Raw genomic sequence first — 21,295 nt, forward strand, 5'->3', positions numbered from 1 at the left:
ACTCACCCACTCACTCACCCACTCACTCACCCACTCACTCACCCACTCACTCACCCACTCACTCACTCCCTCACCCACCCACTCCCTCACCCACCCACTCACCCACCCACTCACCCACCCACTCACCCACTCACCCACCCACTCACCCACTCACCCACCCACTCACCCACTCACTCACCCCCTCACCCACCTACCCACCCACCCACTCCCTCACCCACTCACTCACTCACCCCCTCACCCACTCACCCACCCACTCACCCACTCACTCACCCACCCACCCACTCACTCACCCACCTCACCACCCACCTCACCACCCACTCACTCACCCCCTCACCCACCCACTCACCCACTCACTCACTCCCTCACCCCCTCACCCACCCACCCACCCACTCACCCACCCACTCACTCCCTCACCCACCCACTCACCCACCCACTCACCCACTTACCCACCCACTCACCCACTCACCCACCCACTCACCCACTCACCCACCCACTCACCCACTCACCCACTCACCCACCCACTCACCCACCCACTCACTCCCTCACCCACCCACTCACCCACCCACTCACCCACTCACCCACTTACCCACCCACTCACCCACCCACTCACCCACTCACCCACCCACTCACCCACTCACCCACTCACCCACCCACTCACCCACTCACCCACCCACTCACCCACCCACCCACCCACTACTCATCCCCCGTCACTCCTCCCCTCCATCCTCTCACCAGGGCCAGCACCCACTGTCTCCTGCCAAGCCTGTGATCGCTGTTGCATTGCTTTTATCGCCTTCTTTTGGTGATTTCGAAAACGTTTTGGTTCAGCCATGTGTGTCTGTTGTTGTACATAGTTTGCCTGATCACTTTAATCTAAATTTCGATTTAAAGCTTTCGTGACTGCAGGGATTCATCTTCTTGGTTCTTTCGGTAAAGTCATCACGTAGAATGGAAGTAATACAAAAATAAAACATAATAAAATGCAATTCTCACGACGTTTCGGCCACAACGCAAGCAGCCGTCCTCAGGTGAAACCAGGTCTGTCGAGGCGACAGCGTCTGAATGAAACGGCACACGCGCTTGGAGCGTGTACATAAGCTGGGTTGGAAGGGGGGAAAAGGGCGCCTTGACAAAAGAAGTTGCATATCAAGAGGAATTCAGCATGAAAGTGAATCGTACTGCTTGTGGCTGGCTGCCCGGCGCTGCGAGAGAGAGATGTGTGTGTGGGGGGGGGGGGAGCGAGCTGGACGCGGCTTAGCCCAGCGCTCATCTCGCTCTTTCCGGATTAGAGAGGCAGGCAGCAGATGGGGAATCGGCTTTAGGGGGGGAGCGGAGAGGAGATCGAGAGAGAGAGACAGAGAGACTCTGCTACACTCTGCTACACACGCACAGCGAGAGAGATACTCAGAGAGATACATACAGAGACAGAGAGACAGAGAGAGACAGAGAGAGACAGAGAGACAGAGAGAGACAGAGATACGTACAGAGACAGAGATACAGAGAGGCAGAGAGAGACAGAGATACATACAGAGACAGAGATACAGAGATACATACAGAGACAGAGAGACAGAGAGACAGAGAGAGACAGAGAGATACAGAGATACATACAGAGACAGATACAGAGATACCGAGAGAGATACAGAGATACAGAGACAGAGAGATACAGAGATACGTACAGAGACAGAGATACACAGATACAGAGACAGATACAGAGACAGAGATACACAGATACAGAGACAGAGAGATACAGAGACAGAGAGATACAGAGATACAGAGACAGAGAGATACAGAGATACAGAGACAGAGAGATACAGAGACAGAGAGATACAGAGACAGAGATACACAGATACAGAGACAGAGAGATACAGAGACAGAGAGATACAGAGACAGAGATACACAGATACAGAGACAGAGAGATACAGAGAGATATTCTCCATTTTGCTACACACACAGAGATAGCAGAAGACAGACATAAAGAGAGACAGAGAGACAGACAGACAGAGAGAGACAGAGAGAGAGAGACAGAGAGACAGAGAGAGAGACACAGAGAGATACAGAGAGAGAGAGACAGACAGAGACAGACAGACAGAGAGATACAGAGACAGACAGAGAGAGACAGACAGATAGACAGAGACAGAGAGAGATGGAGGGAGATGCGCCCTCAGGGGTGAGGGGACTTGCTCACCAGGTGAGGAGCCAGGCCGCAGGTCAACTGGCACGGGGCGTCACGCGCTTGCAGGTGAGCTCACCGCCACCTGAGCATTTACGGCTGGGGTCACCTAGGAGTGGCCCAAGCCACTGCGCACGCACACTCACCTGTAACTCACCTGTCACTCACCTGTGACTCACCTGTCACTCACCTGTAACTCATACGCAACTCACCTGTAACTCACCTGTACACCCACCCAGTCACTGAATCAGCAGCTCCTCAATTCCTCACCCACCCACTCACTGACCCAATCACTCATTCACCCGCACATCCACTCACTCACCTGCCAGGCACGCACTCACCTACCAACCCACTCAACCATTCACCTGTACACTCACCCACTCACCTATCCACCCACTCAACCATTCACCTGAACACTCACCCACCCACTCACCCATTCACCTGTACACTCACCCACCCACTCAGCTATCCACCCACTCAACCATTCACCTGTACACTCACCCACCCACTCACCTATCCACCCATTCGACCATTCACCTGTACACTCACCCACCCACTCACCTATCCACCCACTCAACCATTCACCTGTACACTCACCCGCCCACTCACCTATCCACCCACTCAATCATTCAAATGTACACTCACCCATCCACTCACCCACCCACTCAACCATTCACCTGGACACTCACTCACCCGCTCACCTATCCACCCACTCAACCATTCACCTGTACACTCACCCGCCCACTCACCTACCCACCCACTCAATCATTCAAATGTACACTCACCCATCCACTCACCCACCCACTCAACCATTCACCTGTACACTCACCCACCCACTCACCTATCTACCCACTCAACCATTCACCTGTACTCTCACCCACCCACTCAACCATTTACCTGTACACTTACCTATCTACCTACTCAACTATTCACCTGTACACTCACCCATTCACCCACCCACTCAACCATTCACCTGTACATTCACCCACTCACTCAACCATTCACCTGTACACCCACCCACCTACTCAACCATTCACCTGTACACTCACCCACTCACCGCCCCCACCCACTCACCTATCTACTCACCCACCCACTCACCCACCTACTCAACCATTCACCTGTACACTCACCCACCCACTCACATATCTACCTATTCACCTGTACATTCACCCACCCACTCACCTATCTACCTATTCACCTGCACACTCACCCACTCACCTATCTACCTATTCACCTGTACACTCACCCACCCACTCACCTATCTACCTATTCACCTGCACACTCACCTATTTACCTATTCACCTGTACACTCACCCACCCACTCACCTATCTACCCATTCACCTGTACACTCACCCACCCACTCACCTATCTACCTATTCACCTGTACACTCACCCACCCACTCACCTATCTACCTATTCACCTGTACACTCACCCACCCACTCACCTATCTACCTATTCACCTGTACACTCACCCACCCACTCACCTATCTACCTATTCACCTGTACACTCACCCACCCACTCACCTATCTACTTATTCACCTGCACACTCACCTATCTACCTATTCACCTGTACACTCACCCACCCACTCACCTATCTACCCATTCACCTGTACACTCACCCACCCACTCAACCATTCACCTGTACACTCACCCACCCACTCACACATTCACCTATCTACTCACCCACCCACTCACCTATCTATATACTCACCTATTCACCTGTACACTCACCCACCCCCTCAACCACTCACCTATCTACTCACCCACCCACTCACCTATCTACCTATTCACCTGTACACCCACCCACTCACCTGTACACTCACCCACCTACTCAACCACTCACCTGTACACCCACCCCCACTCACCTATCTACCTATTCACCTGTACACTCACCCGCCCACCTATCTACCTATTCACCTGTACACCCACCCACTCACCTATCTACCCATTCACCTGTACACCCACCCACTCACTCACCTATCTACCTATTCACCTGTACACCCACCCACTCACCTATCTACCCATTCACCTGTACACTCACCCACCCACTCACCTATCTACCTATTCACCTGTACACCCACCCACTCACCTATCTACCCATTCACCTGTACACCCACCCACTCACCTATCTACCCATTCACCTGTACACTCACCCACTCACCTATCTACCTATTCACCTGTACACTCACCCGCCCACCTATCTACCTATTCACCTGTACACCCACCCACTCACCTATCTACCTATTCACCTGTACACTCACCCACTCACCTATCTACCTATTCACCTGTACACTCACCCACCCGCCCACCTATCTACCTATTCACCTGTACACTCACCCACTCACCTATCTACCTATTCACCTGTACACTCACCCACCCACCCACCTATCTACCTATTCACCTGTAAACTCACCCACCCACCCACCTATCTACCTATTCACCTGTACACCCACCCACCTATCTACCTATTCACCTGTACACTCACCCACTCACCTATCTACCTATTCATCTGTACACTCACCCACCCGCCCACCTATCTACCTATTCACCTGTACACTCACCCACCCACCCACCTATCTACCTATTCACCTGTACACTCACCCACCCACCCACCCACCTATCTACCTATTCACCTGTACACCCACCCACTCACCTATCTACCTATTCACCTGTACACCCACCCACTCACCTATCTACCTATTCACCTGTACACTCACCCACTCACCTATCTACCTATTCACCTGTACACTCACCCACCCGCCCACCTATCTACCTATTCACCTGTACACTCACCCACTCACCTATCTACCTATTCACCTGTACACTCACCCACCCACCCACCTATCTACCTATTCACCTGTACACCCACCCACCCACTCACCTATCTACCCATTCACCTGTACACTCACCCACCTACTCACCTATCTACCTATTCACCTGTACACCCACCCACTCACCTATCTACCCATTCACCTGTACACTCACCCACCCACCTATCTACCTATTCACCTGTACACTCACCCACCCACCCACCTATCTACCTATTCACCTGTACACCCACCCACTCACCTATCTACCTATTCACCTGTACACCCACCCACTCACCTATCTACCTATTCACCTGTACACTCACCCACCCGCCCACCTATCTACCTATTCACCTGTACACTCACCCACTCACCTATCTACCTATTCACCTGTACACTCACCCACCCACCTATCTACCTATTCACCTGTACACCCACCCACCCACTCACCTATCTACCCATTCACCTGTACACTCACCCACCCACTCACCTATCTACCTATTCACCTGTACACCCACCCACTCACCTATCTACCCATTCACCTGTACACTCACCCACCCACCTATCTACCTATTCACCTGTACACTCACCCACCCACCCACCTATCTACCTATTCACCTGTACACCCACCCACTCACCTATCTACCCATTCACCTGTACACTCACCCACCCGCCCACCTATCTACCTATTCACCTGTACACTCACCCACCCGCCCACCTATCTACCTATTCACCTGTACACCCACCCACTCACCTATCTACCCATTCACCTGTACACTCACCCACCCGCCCACCTATCTACCTATTCACCTGTACACTCACCCACCCACCCACCTATCTACCTATTCACCTGTACACCCACCCACTCACCTATCTACCCATTCACCTGTACACTCACCCACCCGCCCACCTATCTACCTATTCACCTGTACACTCACCCACCCACCCACCTATCTACCTATTCACCTGTACACTCACCCACTCACCTATCTACCCATTCACCTGTACACTCACCCACCCGCCCACCTATCTACCTATTCACCTGTACACTCACCCACCCGCCCACCTATCTACCCATTCACCTGTACACTCACCCACCCACCTATCTACCTATTCACCTGTACACCCACCCACTCACCTATCTACCTATTCACCTGTACACTCACCCACCCGCCCACCTATCTACCTATTCACCTGTACACTCACCCACTCACCTATCTACCTATTCATCTGTACACTCACCCACCCGCCCACCTATCTACCTATTCACCTGTACACTCACCCACCCACCTATCTACCTATTCACCTGTACACTCACCCACCCACTCACCTATCTACCTATTCACCTGTACACTCACCCACTCACCTATCTACCTATTCACCTGTACATCCACCCACTCACCTATCTACCCATTCACCTGTACACTCACCCACCCACCCACCTATCTACCTATTCACCTGTACACTCACCCACCCACCCACCCACCTATCTACCTATTCACCTGTACACCCACCCACTCACCTATATACCTATTCACCTGTACACCCACCCACTCACCTATCTACCTATTCACCTGTACACTCACCCACCCGCCCACCTATCTACCTATTCACCTGTACACTCACCCACCCACCTATCTACCTATTCACCTGTACACCCACCCACCCACTCACCTATCTACCCATTCACCTGTACACTCACCCACCTACTCACCTATCTACCTATTCACCTGTACACCCACCCACTCACCTATCTACCCATTCACCTGTACACTCACCCACCCACCTATCTACCTATTCACCTGTACACTCACCCACCCACCTATCTACCTATTCACCTGTACACCCACCCACTCACCTATCTGCCTATTCACCTGTACACCCACCCACTCACCTATCTACCTATTCACCTGTACACTCACCCACCCGCCCACCTATCTACCTATTCACCTGTACACTCACCCACTCACCTATCTACCTATTCACCTGTACACTCACCCACCCACCTATCTACCTATTCACCTGTACACCCACCCACCCACTCACCTATCTACCCATTCACCTGTACACTCACCCACCCACTCACCTATCTACCTATTCACCTGTACACCCACCCACTCACCTATCTACCCATTCACCTGTACACTCACCCACCCACCTATCTACCTATTCACCTGTACACTCACCCACCCACCCACCTATCTACCTATTCACCTGTACACCCACCCACTCATCTATCTACCTATTCACCTGTACACCCACCCACTCACCTATCTACCTATTCACCTGTACACTCACCCACCCGCCCACCTATCTACCTATTCACCTGTACACTCACCCACTCACCTATCTACCTATTCACCTGTACACTCACCCACCCACCCACCTACCTATTCACCTGTACACCCACCCACTCACCTATCTACCCATTCACCTGTACACTCACCCACCCACTCACCTATCTACCTATTCACCTGTACACCCACCCACTCACCTATCTACCTATTCACCTGTACACTCACCCACTCACCTATCTACCTATTCACCTGTACACTCACCCACCCACTCACCTATCTACCTATTCACCTGTACACTCACCCACTCACCTATCAGGACGAGGTGTCTGGACAGGGCTACGAACGCTTTGACGATGGTGGCGATGGTGGCGAGGAGGAGGGGGGGGAGCGGTGGACCCCAAACCAGGACCCCTCCCAAGTGGATGAGGGTGAGGCTTGCACCCCTGTGAGCCCTGTAAACCAAGGGGGTACCCCCCCTACCCCCTACAGCACCGCCATCACGAGGCGTTCTCACGCCACGAGCTCTCTACACACAGCGGTGCATGGGTATCTGTGTGCGAGTCTGTGGGTCTCTGTGGTGAGTCTGTGGGTCTCTGTGGTGAGTCTGTGGGTCTCTGTGTGATGAGTTTGTGGGTCTCTGTGTGATGAGTTTGCGGGTCTCTGTGTGATGAGTTTGTGGGTCTCTGTGTGATGAGTTTGTGGGTCTCTGTGTGATGAGTTTGTGGGTCTCTGTGTGATGAGTCTGTGGGTCTCTGTGTGATGAGTTTGTGGGTCTCTGTGTGATGAGTCTGTGGGTCTCTGTGTGATGAGTTTGTGGGTCTCTGTGTGATGAGTTTGCGGGTCTCTGTGTGATGAGTTTGTGGGTCTCTGTGTGATGAGTCTGTGGGTCTCTGTGTGATGAGTTTGTGGGTCTCTGTGTGATGAGTTTGCGGGTCTCTGTGTGATGAGTCTGTGGGTCTCTGTGTGATGAGTCTGTGGGTCTCTGTGTGATGAGTTTGTGGGTCTCTGTGTGATGAGTCTGTGGGTCTCTGTGTGATGAGTTTGTGGGTCTCTGTGTGATGAGTTTGCGGGTCTCTGTGTGAGTCTATGGGTCTCTGTGTGAGTCTACGGGTCTCTGTGGTGAGTCTGTGGGTCTCTGTGGTGAGTCTGTGGGTCTCTGTGGTGAGTCTGTGGGTCTCTGTGGTGAGTCTGTGGGTCTCTGTGTGATGAGTTTGTGGGTCTCTGTGTGAGTCTATGGGTCTCTATGTGAGTCTGTGGGTCTCTGTCTGAGTCTGTGGGTCTCTGTCTGAGTCTATGGGTCTCTGTGTGAGTCTATGTCTCTCTGTAAGTGAGTCTACGGGTCTCTGTGATGAGTCTATGGGTCTCTGTGAGTGAGTCTGTGGGTCTCTGTGGTGAATCTATGGGTATCTGTGTGGTGAGTCTGTGGGTCTCTGTGTGAGTCTGTGTCTCTGTGTGCTGAGTCTGTGGGTCTCTGTGTGAGTCTACGGGTCTCTGTGTGAGTCTGTGGGTCTCTGTGTGAGTCTATGGGTCTCTGTGTGAGTATATGGGTCTCTGTGTGAGTCTACGGGTCTCTGTGTGGTGAGTCTGTGGGTCTCTGTGGTGAGTCTGTGGGTCTCTGTGGTGAGTCTGTGGGTCTCTGTGTGGTGAGTCTGTGGGTCTCTGTGTGAGTTTATGGGTCTCTGTGTGGTGAGTCTATGGGTCTCTGTGTGAGTCTATGGGTCTCTGTGTGAGTCTGTGGGTCTCTGTGTGAGTCTGTGGGTCTCTGTGTGAGTCTATGGGTCTCTGTGTGAGTCTGTGGGTCTCTGTGATGAGTCTATGGGTCTCTGTGTGGTGATTCTGTGGGTCTCTGTGTGATGAGTCTATGGGTCTTTGTGTGAGTCTATGGGTCTCTGTGTGAGTCTATGGGTCTTTGTGTGAGTCTATGGGTCTCTGTGTGAGTCTATGGGTCTCTGTGTGAGTCTATGGGTCTCTGTGTGAGTCTATGGGTCTCTGTGCGAGTCTACGGGTTTCTGAGTGAGTCTACGGGTCTCTGAGTGAGTCCCTAAGTTCCTGTGACCCCTTGACCATGTGACCCCGTGACCCCGTGACCCAGACGCAAGGAGTGATGCAACTGAAGGCCATGACGAGGAGGGAGGGGAGGAGCGCGGATATCAGATGGCGTCAGATACAGGTGAGGACTCACCCAATCACTCACCCACTCACCCACTCACTCACCCACCCACCCACTCACCCACTCACTCACCCACCCACCCACTCACCCACTCACTCACCCACTCACTCACTCACTCACCCACCCACCCACTCACCCACTCACTCACCCACTCACTCACCCACTCACCCACCCACCCACTCACTCACCCACTCACTCGCTCACTCACTCACCCACTCACTCACTCACCCACTCACTCACCCACTCACTCACCCACTCACCCACTCACTCACCCACCCACCCACCCACTCACCCACTCACTCACCCACTCACTCACTCACCCACTCACTCACCCACTCACCCACCCACCCACTCACCCACTCACTCACCCACTCACTCACTCACCCACTTACCCACTCACTCACTCACTCACCCACTCACTCACTCACTCACCCACTCACTCACCCACTCACTCACTCACTCACTCACTCACCCACCCACCCACTCACCCACTCACTCACTCACCCACCCACCCACTCACCCACTCACTCACCCACTCACCCACTCACCCACTCACTCACCCACCCACCCACTCACCCACTCACTCACCCACTCACCCACTCACTCACCCACCCACCCACTCACCCACTCACTCACCCACCCACCCACTCACCCACTCACTCACCCACTCACTCACCCACTCACTCACCCACCCACTCACGCACCCACTCACTCACCCACTCACTCACTCACTCACCCACTCACCCACTCACCCACCCACCCACTCACTCACCCACTCACTCACTCACCCACTCACTCACTCACCCACTCACTCACCCACCCACCCACTCACCCACTCACCCACTCACTCACCCACCCACCCACTCACCCACTCACTCACTCACCCACCCACCCACCCACTCACTCACCCACCCACCCACCCACTCACTCACCCACTCACTCACCCACTCACTCACTCACCCACTCACTCACTCACCCACTCACCCACCCACTCACCCACTCACTCACTCACCCACTCACCCACTCACTCACCCACCCACTCACCCACTCACTCACCCACTCACCCACTCACTCACCCACTCACCCACTCACTCACCCACCCACCCACTCACCCACTCACTCACTCACCCACCCACCCACTCACCCACTCACTCACCCACTCACTCACTCACTCACCCACTCACTCACTCACTCACTCACCCACCCACTCACTCACCCACTCACTCACCCACTCACTCACTCACCCACTCACTCACCCACTCACCCACCCACCCACCCACTCACTCACTCACTCACCCACTCACTCACTCACCCACTCACTCACTCACTCACCCACTCACTCACCCACCCACCCACTCACCCACTCACTCACTCACCCACCCACCCACTCACCCACTCACTCACCCACTCACTCACTCACTCACCCACCCACCCACTCACCCACTCACTCACTCACTCACCCACTCACTCACCCACTCACCCACCCACCCACCCACTCACTCACCCACTCACTCACTCACCCACTCACTCACTCACTCACTCACCCACTCGCTCACTCACCCACTCGCTCACTCACCCACTCGCTCACTCACCCACTCACTCACTCACTCATCCACTCACCCACTCACTCACCCACTCACCCACTCACTCACCCACTCACTCACCCACTCACCCACCCACTCACTCACCCACTCACCCACCCACCCACTCACCCACCCACCCACTCACTCACCCACTCACTCACCCACTTACTCACTCACTCACTCACCCACCCACTCAACCACTCACTCACTCACCCACCCACTCACTCACTCACCCACCCACTCACTCACTCACCCACTCACTCACTCACCCACTCACTCACCCACTCACTCACCCACTCACTCACCCACTCACTCACCCACCCACCCACTCACTCACTCACCCACCCACTCACTTACTCACCCACCCACTCACTCACTCACCCACCCACCACCCATCACCCACCCACCACCACCACCTACCACCCACCACCACCCACCCACAACCACCACCACCCACCCACCACCACCATCACACACCCACCACCACCCACCACCACCCACCACCACCACCCACCACCACCACCCACCACCACCACCCACCACCACCCACCACACACTCACCACACCCACCACACACTCACCACACCCACCATCACACACCCACCATCACACACCCACCCCCCACCACCCCCCCCTCTCCACCTGCCCACCACCCCCCACCCACCCACCACCCCCCCCCTCTCCACCCCCCCAGGCCCCGCCCCCCAGGCCCCCCCCCCTGGCCCCCCCCTGGAGGCTGCTCTCGAGGCGAGTGGTCACGGGGCGGCTCAGTGGCGCCTCCTGGCGGCGTTGGGGCCGGCGGTGGCGGCCGACGGAGCGGAGCGCCTCCTGGTGTGGCTGGCACTGCCCAGCGCAGAGCGGGAGCTGTGTGGGAGGGACGCCAAGGGCTGGCTCTGTGAGTCAGTGTGGTGTGGTGAGACCTGGTGTGGTGAGGTGTGGTGTGAGTCAGTGTGGTGTGGCTGGCACTGCCCAGCGCAGAGCGGGAGCTGTGTGGGAGGGACGCCAAGGGCTGGCTCTGTGAGTCAGTGTGGTGTGGTGAGACCTGGTGTGGTGAGGTGTGGTGTGAGTCAGTGTGGTGTGGCTGGCACTGCCCAGCGCAGAGCGGGAGCTGTGTGGGAGGGACGCCAAGGGCTGGCTCTGTGAGTCAGTGTGGTGTGGTGAGACCTGGTGTGGTGAGGTGTGGTGTGAGTCAGTGTGGTGTGGCTGGCACTGCCCAGCGCAGAGCGGGAGCTGTGTGGGAGGGACGCCAAGGGCTGGCTCTGTGAGTCAGTGTGGTGTGGTGAGGTGTGGTGTGGCCTGACCCTGGTGTGGTGAGGTGTGGTGAGGGGTGGTGTGGCCTGACCCTGGTGTGGTGAAGTGTGGTGAGGTGTGGTGAGTGTGTGGTGAGTAACTGGTGAGTGTGTAGGTGAGTGTAGTGGTGAGTGTGTAGGTGAGTGTCTGGGTGAGTGTGTTGGTGAGTGTGTGGGCGAGTGTGTGGGTGGGTGAGTGGGTGAGTGAGTGGTGAGTGGGTGAGTGTGTGTGTGAGTGATTGATGAGTGTGTTGGTGAGTGAGTGGGTGAGTGAGTGGGTGAGTGTGTGGTGAGTGAGTGAGTGTGTGGGTGAGTGTGTTGGTGAGTGAGTGGGTGAGTGAGTGTGTGAGTGTGTTGGTGAGTGAGTGGTGAGCGACTTGGTGAGTGTGTGGGTGAGTGAGTGGGTGAGTGAGTGTGTGGGTGAGTGTGTGGGTGAGTGTGTGGGTGAGTGAGTGGGTGAGTGAGTGGTGAGTGAGTGAGTGTGTGGGTGAGTGTGTTGGTGAGTGAGTGGGTGAGTGAGTGGGTGAGTGTGTGGTGAGTGAGTGAGTGTGTGGGTGAGTGTGTTGGTGAGTGAGTGGGTGAGTGAGTGTGTGAGTGTGTTGGTGAGTGAGTGGTGAGCGACTTGGTGAGTGTGTGGGTGAGTGAGTGGGTGAGTGAGTGTGTGGGTGAGTGTGTGGGTGAGTGTGTGGGTGAGTGAGTGGGTGAGTGAGTGTGTGGGTGAGTGTGTGGGTGAGTGTGTGGTGAGTGAGTGAGTGTGTGGGTGAGTGTGTTGGTGAGTGAGTGGGTGAGTGAGTGGTGAGCGTGTTGGTGAGTGAGTGGTGAGCGACTTGGTGAGTGTGTGTGTGAGTGAGTGGGTGAGTGAGTGTGTGGGTGAGTGTGTGGGTGAGTGTGTGGGTGAGTGAGTGGGTGAGTGAGTGTGTGGGTGAGTGTGTGGGTGAGTGTGTGGGTGAGTGAGTGGGTGAGTGAGTGTGTGAGTGAGTGTGTGGGTGAGTGTGTGGGTGAGTGAGTGGGTGAGTGAGTGTGTGGGTGAGTGGGTGAGTGAGTGTGTGAGTGAGTGTGTGGGTGAGTGTGTGGGTTAGTGTGTGGGTGAGTGATTGATGAGTGTGTTGGTGAGTGAGTGGTGAGTGAGTGGGTGGGTGTGTGGGTGAGTGTGTGGGTGAGTGAGTGGGTGGGTGAGTGTGTGTGAGTGAGTGAGTGGTGAGTGTGTGGGTGAGTGTGTGGGTGAGTGTGTGGGTGAGTGTGTGAGTGAGTGTGTGGGTGAGTGTGTGGGTGAGTGGGTGAGTGAGTGGTGAGTAATGGGTGAGTGGGTGGGTGAGTGAGTGAGTGGGTGAGTGAGTGGGTGAGTGAGTGTGTGGGTGAGTGAGTGGGTGAGTGAGTGGGTGAGTGTGTGGGTGAGTGAGTGGTGAGTGTGTGGTGAGTGTGCAGGCGTGCTGGTGCAGCTGTCTCTGGTGCTGGGCTCCGTGGGGTGCGGGGTGGTGAGCGACTTGGTGGGTCGCCGGAAGGCGCTGCTCACCGCGCTCACCACCTCCACCATCTTCTCCATCTTCTCCACGCTCACCACCTCCTACGGAGCCTTCCTCACCTGCAGGATGCTGGGGGCGCTGGGGTGCTCACCCACACACTCACCCACACACTCACTCACTCACCCACACACTCACCCACTCACTCAGCCACACACCCACCCACAACAACAACCGCCATTCGCCACTAAGTGGCGGTGACGTCACCACGACGCTTGTGCCAGGCCATGTGCACCTTGAGGCCACGTGAAGTGTCGAACGCCCGCTGGCAGGAGGTCACGGGGCAGACCCAGGTGCCACGGGTCGACTGACCGAGATGACCGAGATGACTGGCTGATGCACCACCTGTGCCCCCTACTGTGCCAACTTGCTGTGCTTTAGCCACCCGGCGCTCCGCTCGTTGTTGTGAGCGTCGCTCCTCCGCCCTCCGTTGTTGTTGGAGGGCGACTGCCTCCAACTGCCCAGTAGCGTCCTTCACGAGCCTCCTCCACTGAGGCCGATCTTGACACCGCTGGTACCAGTCATCGGCAAGTCCACTCAGCTCCACGTCCTCCTGTACCACATCACTCCATCTCTTCTCTAGCCCGTGCCGCGCCCGTTTAGCCCCCTCGATCCGGCCGAACAAAAGCTGCTTAGGCATGCGGTGGCTGGGCATGCGGGCTACATGACCCAGCCAACGCAGCCTTGCCTGCCGGAGGAGCTCACTGATGGGACTTTGCCCAGATCTTTCAAGGACTTGTGAGCTCCTCACACAATCCAGCCTGGTCAAACCCAGGATGGATCGTAGGCAGGCCAGCCTAAATGTTTCCAACCGGCGAAGATGCTCCACTAGGGGGGTCCACGTTTCGCAAGCGTAGAGAAGGGAGGGAATGACCGTGGCCGAGAAGACCTGAAGCTTCGTGCGGAGCGACAGACCAGGTAGCTTCCACACAGCGTTACGCAACCGATGAAAAGATATTGCCGCTCGACTGATTCGGAGTGAGACCTCTGCTGATAAACTGGAGCTGGTCATGAGCACACTGCCCAGGTATGGGAAACTCTCTACTCTCTCCACAACTGCCCCATCACCGATTGGGAGTTGTGGGGGCGGAGTGCCCGATGGTACAAAATACCCAGGCAGGTGCTTAGTTTTGGTGGGGCTGATGGTAAGGCCCCACCTCTTAGTGGCACACTCCAGCCTCAGCAGCAGCGTCTCCAACTCCTCTTCTGAATGAGCAGCTATTACCAAATCATCGGCATACATAACGTGGTTGACCAATAGGGAGCCATCCCTTGATCGCACCCGGGCGTCGATCAGCCTCCCATTATATCTGTACCAAATGGTAATTCCCCCGGTACAGCTATTGAAGGCTTCACGAACTACGCAGTCGAAATAGATGTTAAATAATGTGGGAGCCAGAGGACATCCCTGTCGCACCCCAAGGTGTACAGGGAAAGGCTCCGACTCCCGGCCACGTAGTTTTACCCGGGCCCGCTCACCATCATGAAGGTCCTTAATGATCGTGAGCAGAGGGTCAGGGACTCCGAAAGCACGAAGAACAACCCAGAGCCCAGTCCTACTGATGGTATCATAGGCCTTGACCAGGTCAATAAAGCAGAGATGTAGGTCTTTTTGGAATTCCCTACACCTCTGCTGTAGCAGACGGACAGAAAATATGGCATCTGTGCAGGACCGCCCTTTCCTGAAACCACATTGGGGCTCCGCAAGCCTCTCCTCAGCATGCCTAGCAAGGCGATGTTGAATAATCCTTGCCAGGACCTTACCCGGCACACTGAGGAGTGAGATGCCCCTGTAGTTGTTACAGTCTGTGCGGTCCCCCTTCTTAAAGAGGGGGACCACCAGGGCATCCTTCCAGTCCTGCGGAACCCGTCCAGTGGTCCAGACTGTTGTTATGATGTCATATAGGGCAGTCTGTGCACAAACGCCACCCTCCCTCAGCATTTCGCCTGGGAGATCATCTCTGCCCGGTGCCTTCCCTGGTCTCAGACTCCGGATCGCCCTCAGTACTTCCTCAACAGCCGGTACCTCAGCCAGCCACTCACAGGGGGTGACCTCTTCCAATATTTGAGGCACCGCAGCCTCAGCAGGGTTATCCCCACTTTGTGCCATGATGTTTTCCTGGCTGAGAGATTTTCCCTCCCCCAGGACCTCACAGAAATGCTCAGCAAATCTGCAAACCTGTTCCTGGGGGTCGGAGATTGGATCACCGTTTTTTCCTCTAATGATGGTAATAGGTGTGGCACTGCAGGTTACTTTTTTGATGGAGTTAAATAGTGATTTGTGATCGCGGGCCACTGAGGCAGACTCCATCTCCTCAGCAACCCGCGACCACCACCCATCCTTACAGCGCCTTACGGCTCTCCGAACCTCCGAGCGAAGGCTGCGGTAAACCTCCTCATTCTCTGACGTGGGATGCTGTAGGCGATGAGAGTGGGCCTGTCGCTTTTTCTCAATTAACCTGAACACCTCCTCCGTCAGCCAGGGTTCCCACCCACACACACACTCACTCACACACTCACCAACACACTCACCAATCACTCACACACTCACCAACACACTCACTCACCAACACACTCACCAACACATTCACCAACACACTCGCCCACACACTCACCCACCCACTCACTCACTCACTCACCCACTCACACACTCACCCACTCACCAACACACTCACTCACCCACACACTCACCCACTCACTCACACACTCACCACTCACTCACTCACTCACACACTCACCAACACACTCACTCACCCACACACTCACCAACACACTCACCCACACACTCACCCAATCACTCACCCACACACTCACCACTCACTCACCCACACACTCACCCACCCACACACCCACACACTCACCACGCACTCACCTACACACTCACCTACACACTCACCAACACACTCACCCACACACTCACCCACACACTCACCACTCACCCACACACTCACCCACACACTCACCCACACACTCACCCACACACTCACCACTCACCCACACACTCACCCACACACCCACACACTCACCCACACACTCACCCACACACTCACCACGCTCACCCACACACTCACCCACACACTCACCCACACACCCACACACTCACCCACACACTCACCACTCACCCACACACTCACCCACACACCCACACACTCACCCACACACTCACCCACACACTCACCACGCTCACCACCTCCTATGGAGCCTTCCTCACCTGCCGGATGCTGGGGGCGCTGGGGTGCTCACCCACACACTCACCCACTCACTCACCACTCACTCACCAACACACACACCCACTCACTCACCAACACACTCACACACTCACCAACACACTCACACACCCACCAACACACTCACCACTCACTCACCCACACACTCACCAATCACACACTCACTCACCCACACACTCACCACTCACTCACCCACACACTCACCACTCACTCACCAACACACTCACCACTCACACACTCACTCACCCACACACTCACCACTCACTCAGACACACACTCACCAATCACTCACCCACACACTCACCACTCACTCACCAACACACTCACCACTCACACACTCACTCACCCACACACTCACCACTCACTCACTCACTCACCCACTCACCAACACACTCACTCACCCACACACTCACCCACTCACTCACCCACACACTCACCACTCACCCACACACTCACCCACTCACTCACCCACACACTCACCCACTCACTCACCCACACACTCACCACTCACCCACACACTCACCACTCACTCACTCACCAACACACTCACCACTCACTCACCCACACACTCACCAACACACTCACCACTCACCCACACACTCACCACTCACTCACTCACCAACACACTCAGCACTCACTCACTCACTCACCAACACACTCACCACTCATTCACCACTCACTCACCCACACACTCACCCACACACTCACCCACACACTCACCAATCACTCACCCACACACTCACCCACACACTCACCACTCACTCACCCACACACTCACTCACTCACACACTCACCCACTCACCAACACACTCACTCACCCACACACTCACCACTCACCCACACACTCACCACTCACTCACTCACCAACACACTCAGCACTCACTCACTCACCCACACACTCACCACTCACTCACTCACTCACCAACACACTCACCAACACACTCACCAACACACTCACCCAGACACTCACCAACACACTCACCACTCACTCACACACACACTCACCAACACACTCACCACTCACTCACCACTCACTCACCCACACACTCACCACTCACTCACCACACACTCACCCACACACCCACCACTCACTCACCACTCACTCACCCACACACTCACCACTCACTCACCACTCACTCACCCACACACTCACCCACACACTCACCCACACACTCACCACTCACCACTCACTCACCCACACACTCACCCACACACTCACCAACACACTCACCACTCACTCACCCACACACTCACCCACACACTCACCACTCACCACTCACTCACCCACACACTCACCCACACACTCACCAACACACTCACCCACACACTCACCACTCACCACTCACTCACCCACACACTCACCAACACACTCACCACTCACTCACCCACACACTCACCCACACACTCACCAACACACTCACCACTCACTCACCCACACACTCACCCACACACTCACCCACACACTCACCACTCACCACTCACTCACCCACACACTCACCAACACACTCACCCACACACTCACCCACACACTCACCAACACACTCACCACTCACTCACCCACACACTCACCCACACACTCACCACTCACTCACCCACACACCCACCACTCACTCACCACTCACCCACCCACACACTCACCCACACACTCACCACTCACTCACCAACACACTCACCCACACACTCACCCACACACTCACCCACACACTCACCCACACACTCACTCACCCACACACTCACCACTCACTCACCACTCACTCACCCACACACCCACCACTCACTCACCCACACACTCACCACTCACCACTCACTCACCCACACACTCACCCACACACTCACCACTCACCACTCACTCACCCACACACTCACCCACACACTCACCACTCACCACTCACTCACCCACACACTCACCCACACACTCACCAACACACTCACCCACACACTCACCACTCACCACTCACTCACCAACACACTCACCCACACACTCACCAACACACTCACCAACACACTCACCAACACACTCACCCACTCACTCACCCACTCACTCACCACTCACTCACCCACACACTCACCCACACACTCACCAACACACTCACCCACACACTCACCACTCACTCACCCACACACTCACCCACACACTCACCAACACACTCACCCACTCACTCACCCACACACCCACCACTCACTCACCACTCACTCACCCACACACTCACCAACACACTCACCCACTCACTCACCCACTCACTCACCACTCACTCACCCACTCACTCACCCACACACTCACCAACACACTCACCCACACACTCACCCACACACTCACCACTCACTCACCAACACACTCACCCACACACTCACCACTCACTCACCCACACACTCACCCACACACCCACCACTCACTCACCACTCACTCACCCACACACTCACCAACACACTCACCCACTCACTCACCCACTCACTCACCACTCACTCACCCACACACTCACCAACACACTCACCCACACACCCACCACTCACTCACCCACACACTCACCCACACACTCACCACTACACTCACCAACACACTCACCACTACACTCACCACTACACTCACCACTACACTCACCACTCACTCACCACTCACTCACCCACACACTCACCACCACACTCACCACCACACTCACCACCACACTCACCACCACACTCACCACTACACTCACCCACACACTCACCACTCACTCACCACTCACTCACCCACACACTCACCACTCACTCACCACTCACTCACCAACACACTCACCACTACACTCACCACTACACTCACCACTACACTCACCACTACACTCACCACCGCTCACGCACCTTCACGTCTCTCACCATGTCTTCGTGTGTCTCTGTGTGTCTCTGTGTGTCTCACTGTGTCTCCGTGTGTCTCACTGTGTCTCACTGTCTTTCTGTGTGTCTCACTGTGTCTCCGTGTGTCTCTGTGTGTCTCACTGTCTTTCTGTGTGTCTCACCGTGTCTCCGTGTGTCTCACCGTGTCTCCGTGTGTCTCACTGTGTCTCTGTGTGTCTCACTGTCTCTCTGTGTGTCTCACTGTGTCTCTGTGTGTCTCACTGTGTCTCTGTGTGTCTCAACGTGTCTCCGTGTGTCTCACTGTGTCTCTGTGTGTCTCACTGTGTCTCTGTGTGTCTCACTGTGTCTCTGTGTGTCTCACTGTGTCTCTGTGTGTCTCACTGTGTCTCTGTGTGTCTCACTGTGTCTCTGTGTGTCTCACTGTCTCTCTGTGTGTCTCACTGTGTCTCTGTGTGTCTCACTGTGTCTCTGTGTGTCTCACTGTGTCTCTGTGTGTCTCACTGTGTCTCTGTGTGTCTCACCGTGTCTCTGTGTGTCTCACTGTGTCTCTGTGTGTCTCACTGTGTCTCTGTGTGTCTCACTGTCTCTCTGTGTGTCTCACTGTGTCTCTGTGTGTCTCACCGTGTCTCTGTGTGTCTCACTGTGTCTCTGTGTGTCTCACTGTGTCTCTGTGTGTCTCACTGTGTCTCTGTGTGTCTCACTGTGTCTCTGTGTGTCTCAACGTGTCTCCGTGTGTCTCACCGTGTCTCTGTGTGTCTCACTGTCTCTCTGTGTGTCTCACTGTGTCTCTGTGTGTCTCACTGTGTCTCTGTGTGTCTCCGTGTGTCTCACTGTGTCTCTGTGTGTCTCACTGTGTCTCTGTGTGTCTCACTGTGTCTCTGTGTGTCTCACTGTGTCTCTGTGTGTCTCACTGTGTCTCTGTGTGTCTCACTGTCTCTCTGTGTGTCTCACTGTGTCTCTGTGTGTCTCTGTGTGTCTCAACGTGTCTCCGTGTGTCTCACCGTGTCTCCGTGTGTCTCACTGTGTCTCTGTGTGTCTCACTGTCTCTCTGTGTGTCTCACTGTGTCTCCGTGTGTCTCACCGTGTCTCCGTGTGTCTCACTGTGTCTCTGTGTCTCACTGTGTCTCTGTGTGTCTCACTGTGTCTCCGTGTGTCTCACTGTGTCTCCGTGTGTCTCACTGTGTCTCCGTGTGTCTCACTGTGTCTCTGTGTGTCTCACTGTGTCTCCGTGTGTCTCACTGTGTCTCTGTGTGTCTCACTGTGTCTCTGTGTGTCTCCGTGTGTCTCACTGTGTCTCTGTGTGTCTCACTGTGTCTCTGTGTGTCTCACTGTGTCTCTGTGTGTCTCACTGTGTCTCTGTGTGTCTCACTGTGTCTCTGTGTGTCTCACTGTGTCTCTGT

At 55.2% G+C, this 21,295-nt stretch overlaps 1 protein-coding gene across 1 annotated transcript; it reads left to right on the forward strand.

Moving 5' to 3' along the window:
* The first annotated feature begins 1,557 nt into the window (after nucleotides 1-1,557).
* On the forward strand, nucleotides 1,558-12,173 carry LOC144953157 (synaptic vesicle glycoprotein 2A-like). Its single transcript, XM_078883718.1, has 5 exons — nucleotides 1,558-2,239; nucleotides 7,594-7,705; nucleotides 9,370-9,447; nucleotides 11,725-11,933; nucleotides 12,126-12,173. The coding sequence occupies exons 1-5, from the start codon at nucleotides 2,144-2,146 to the stop codon at nucleotides 12,171-12,173; spliced, it is 543 nt and encodes a 180-aa protein (XP_078739844.1). The 5' UTR covers nucleotides 1,558-2,143.
* Nucleotides 12,174-21,295: the final 9,122 nt, after the last annotated feature.

Source organism: Lampetra fluviatilis, chromosome 72, assembly GCF_964198595.1.
Source record: "Lampetra fluviatilis chromosome 72, kcLamFluv1.1, whole genome shotgun sequence".
Taxonomy (NCBI): domain Eukaryota; kingdom Metazoa; phylum Chordata; class Hyperoartia; order Petromyzontiformes; family Petromyzontidae; genus Lampetra; species Lampetra fluviatilis.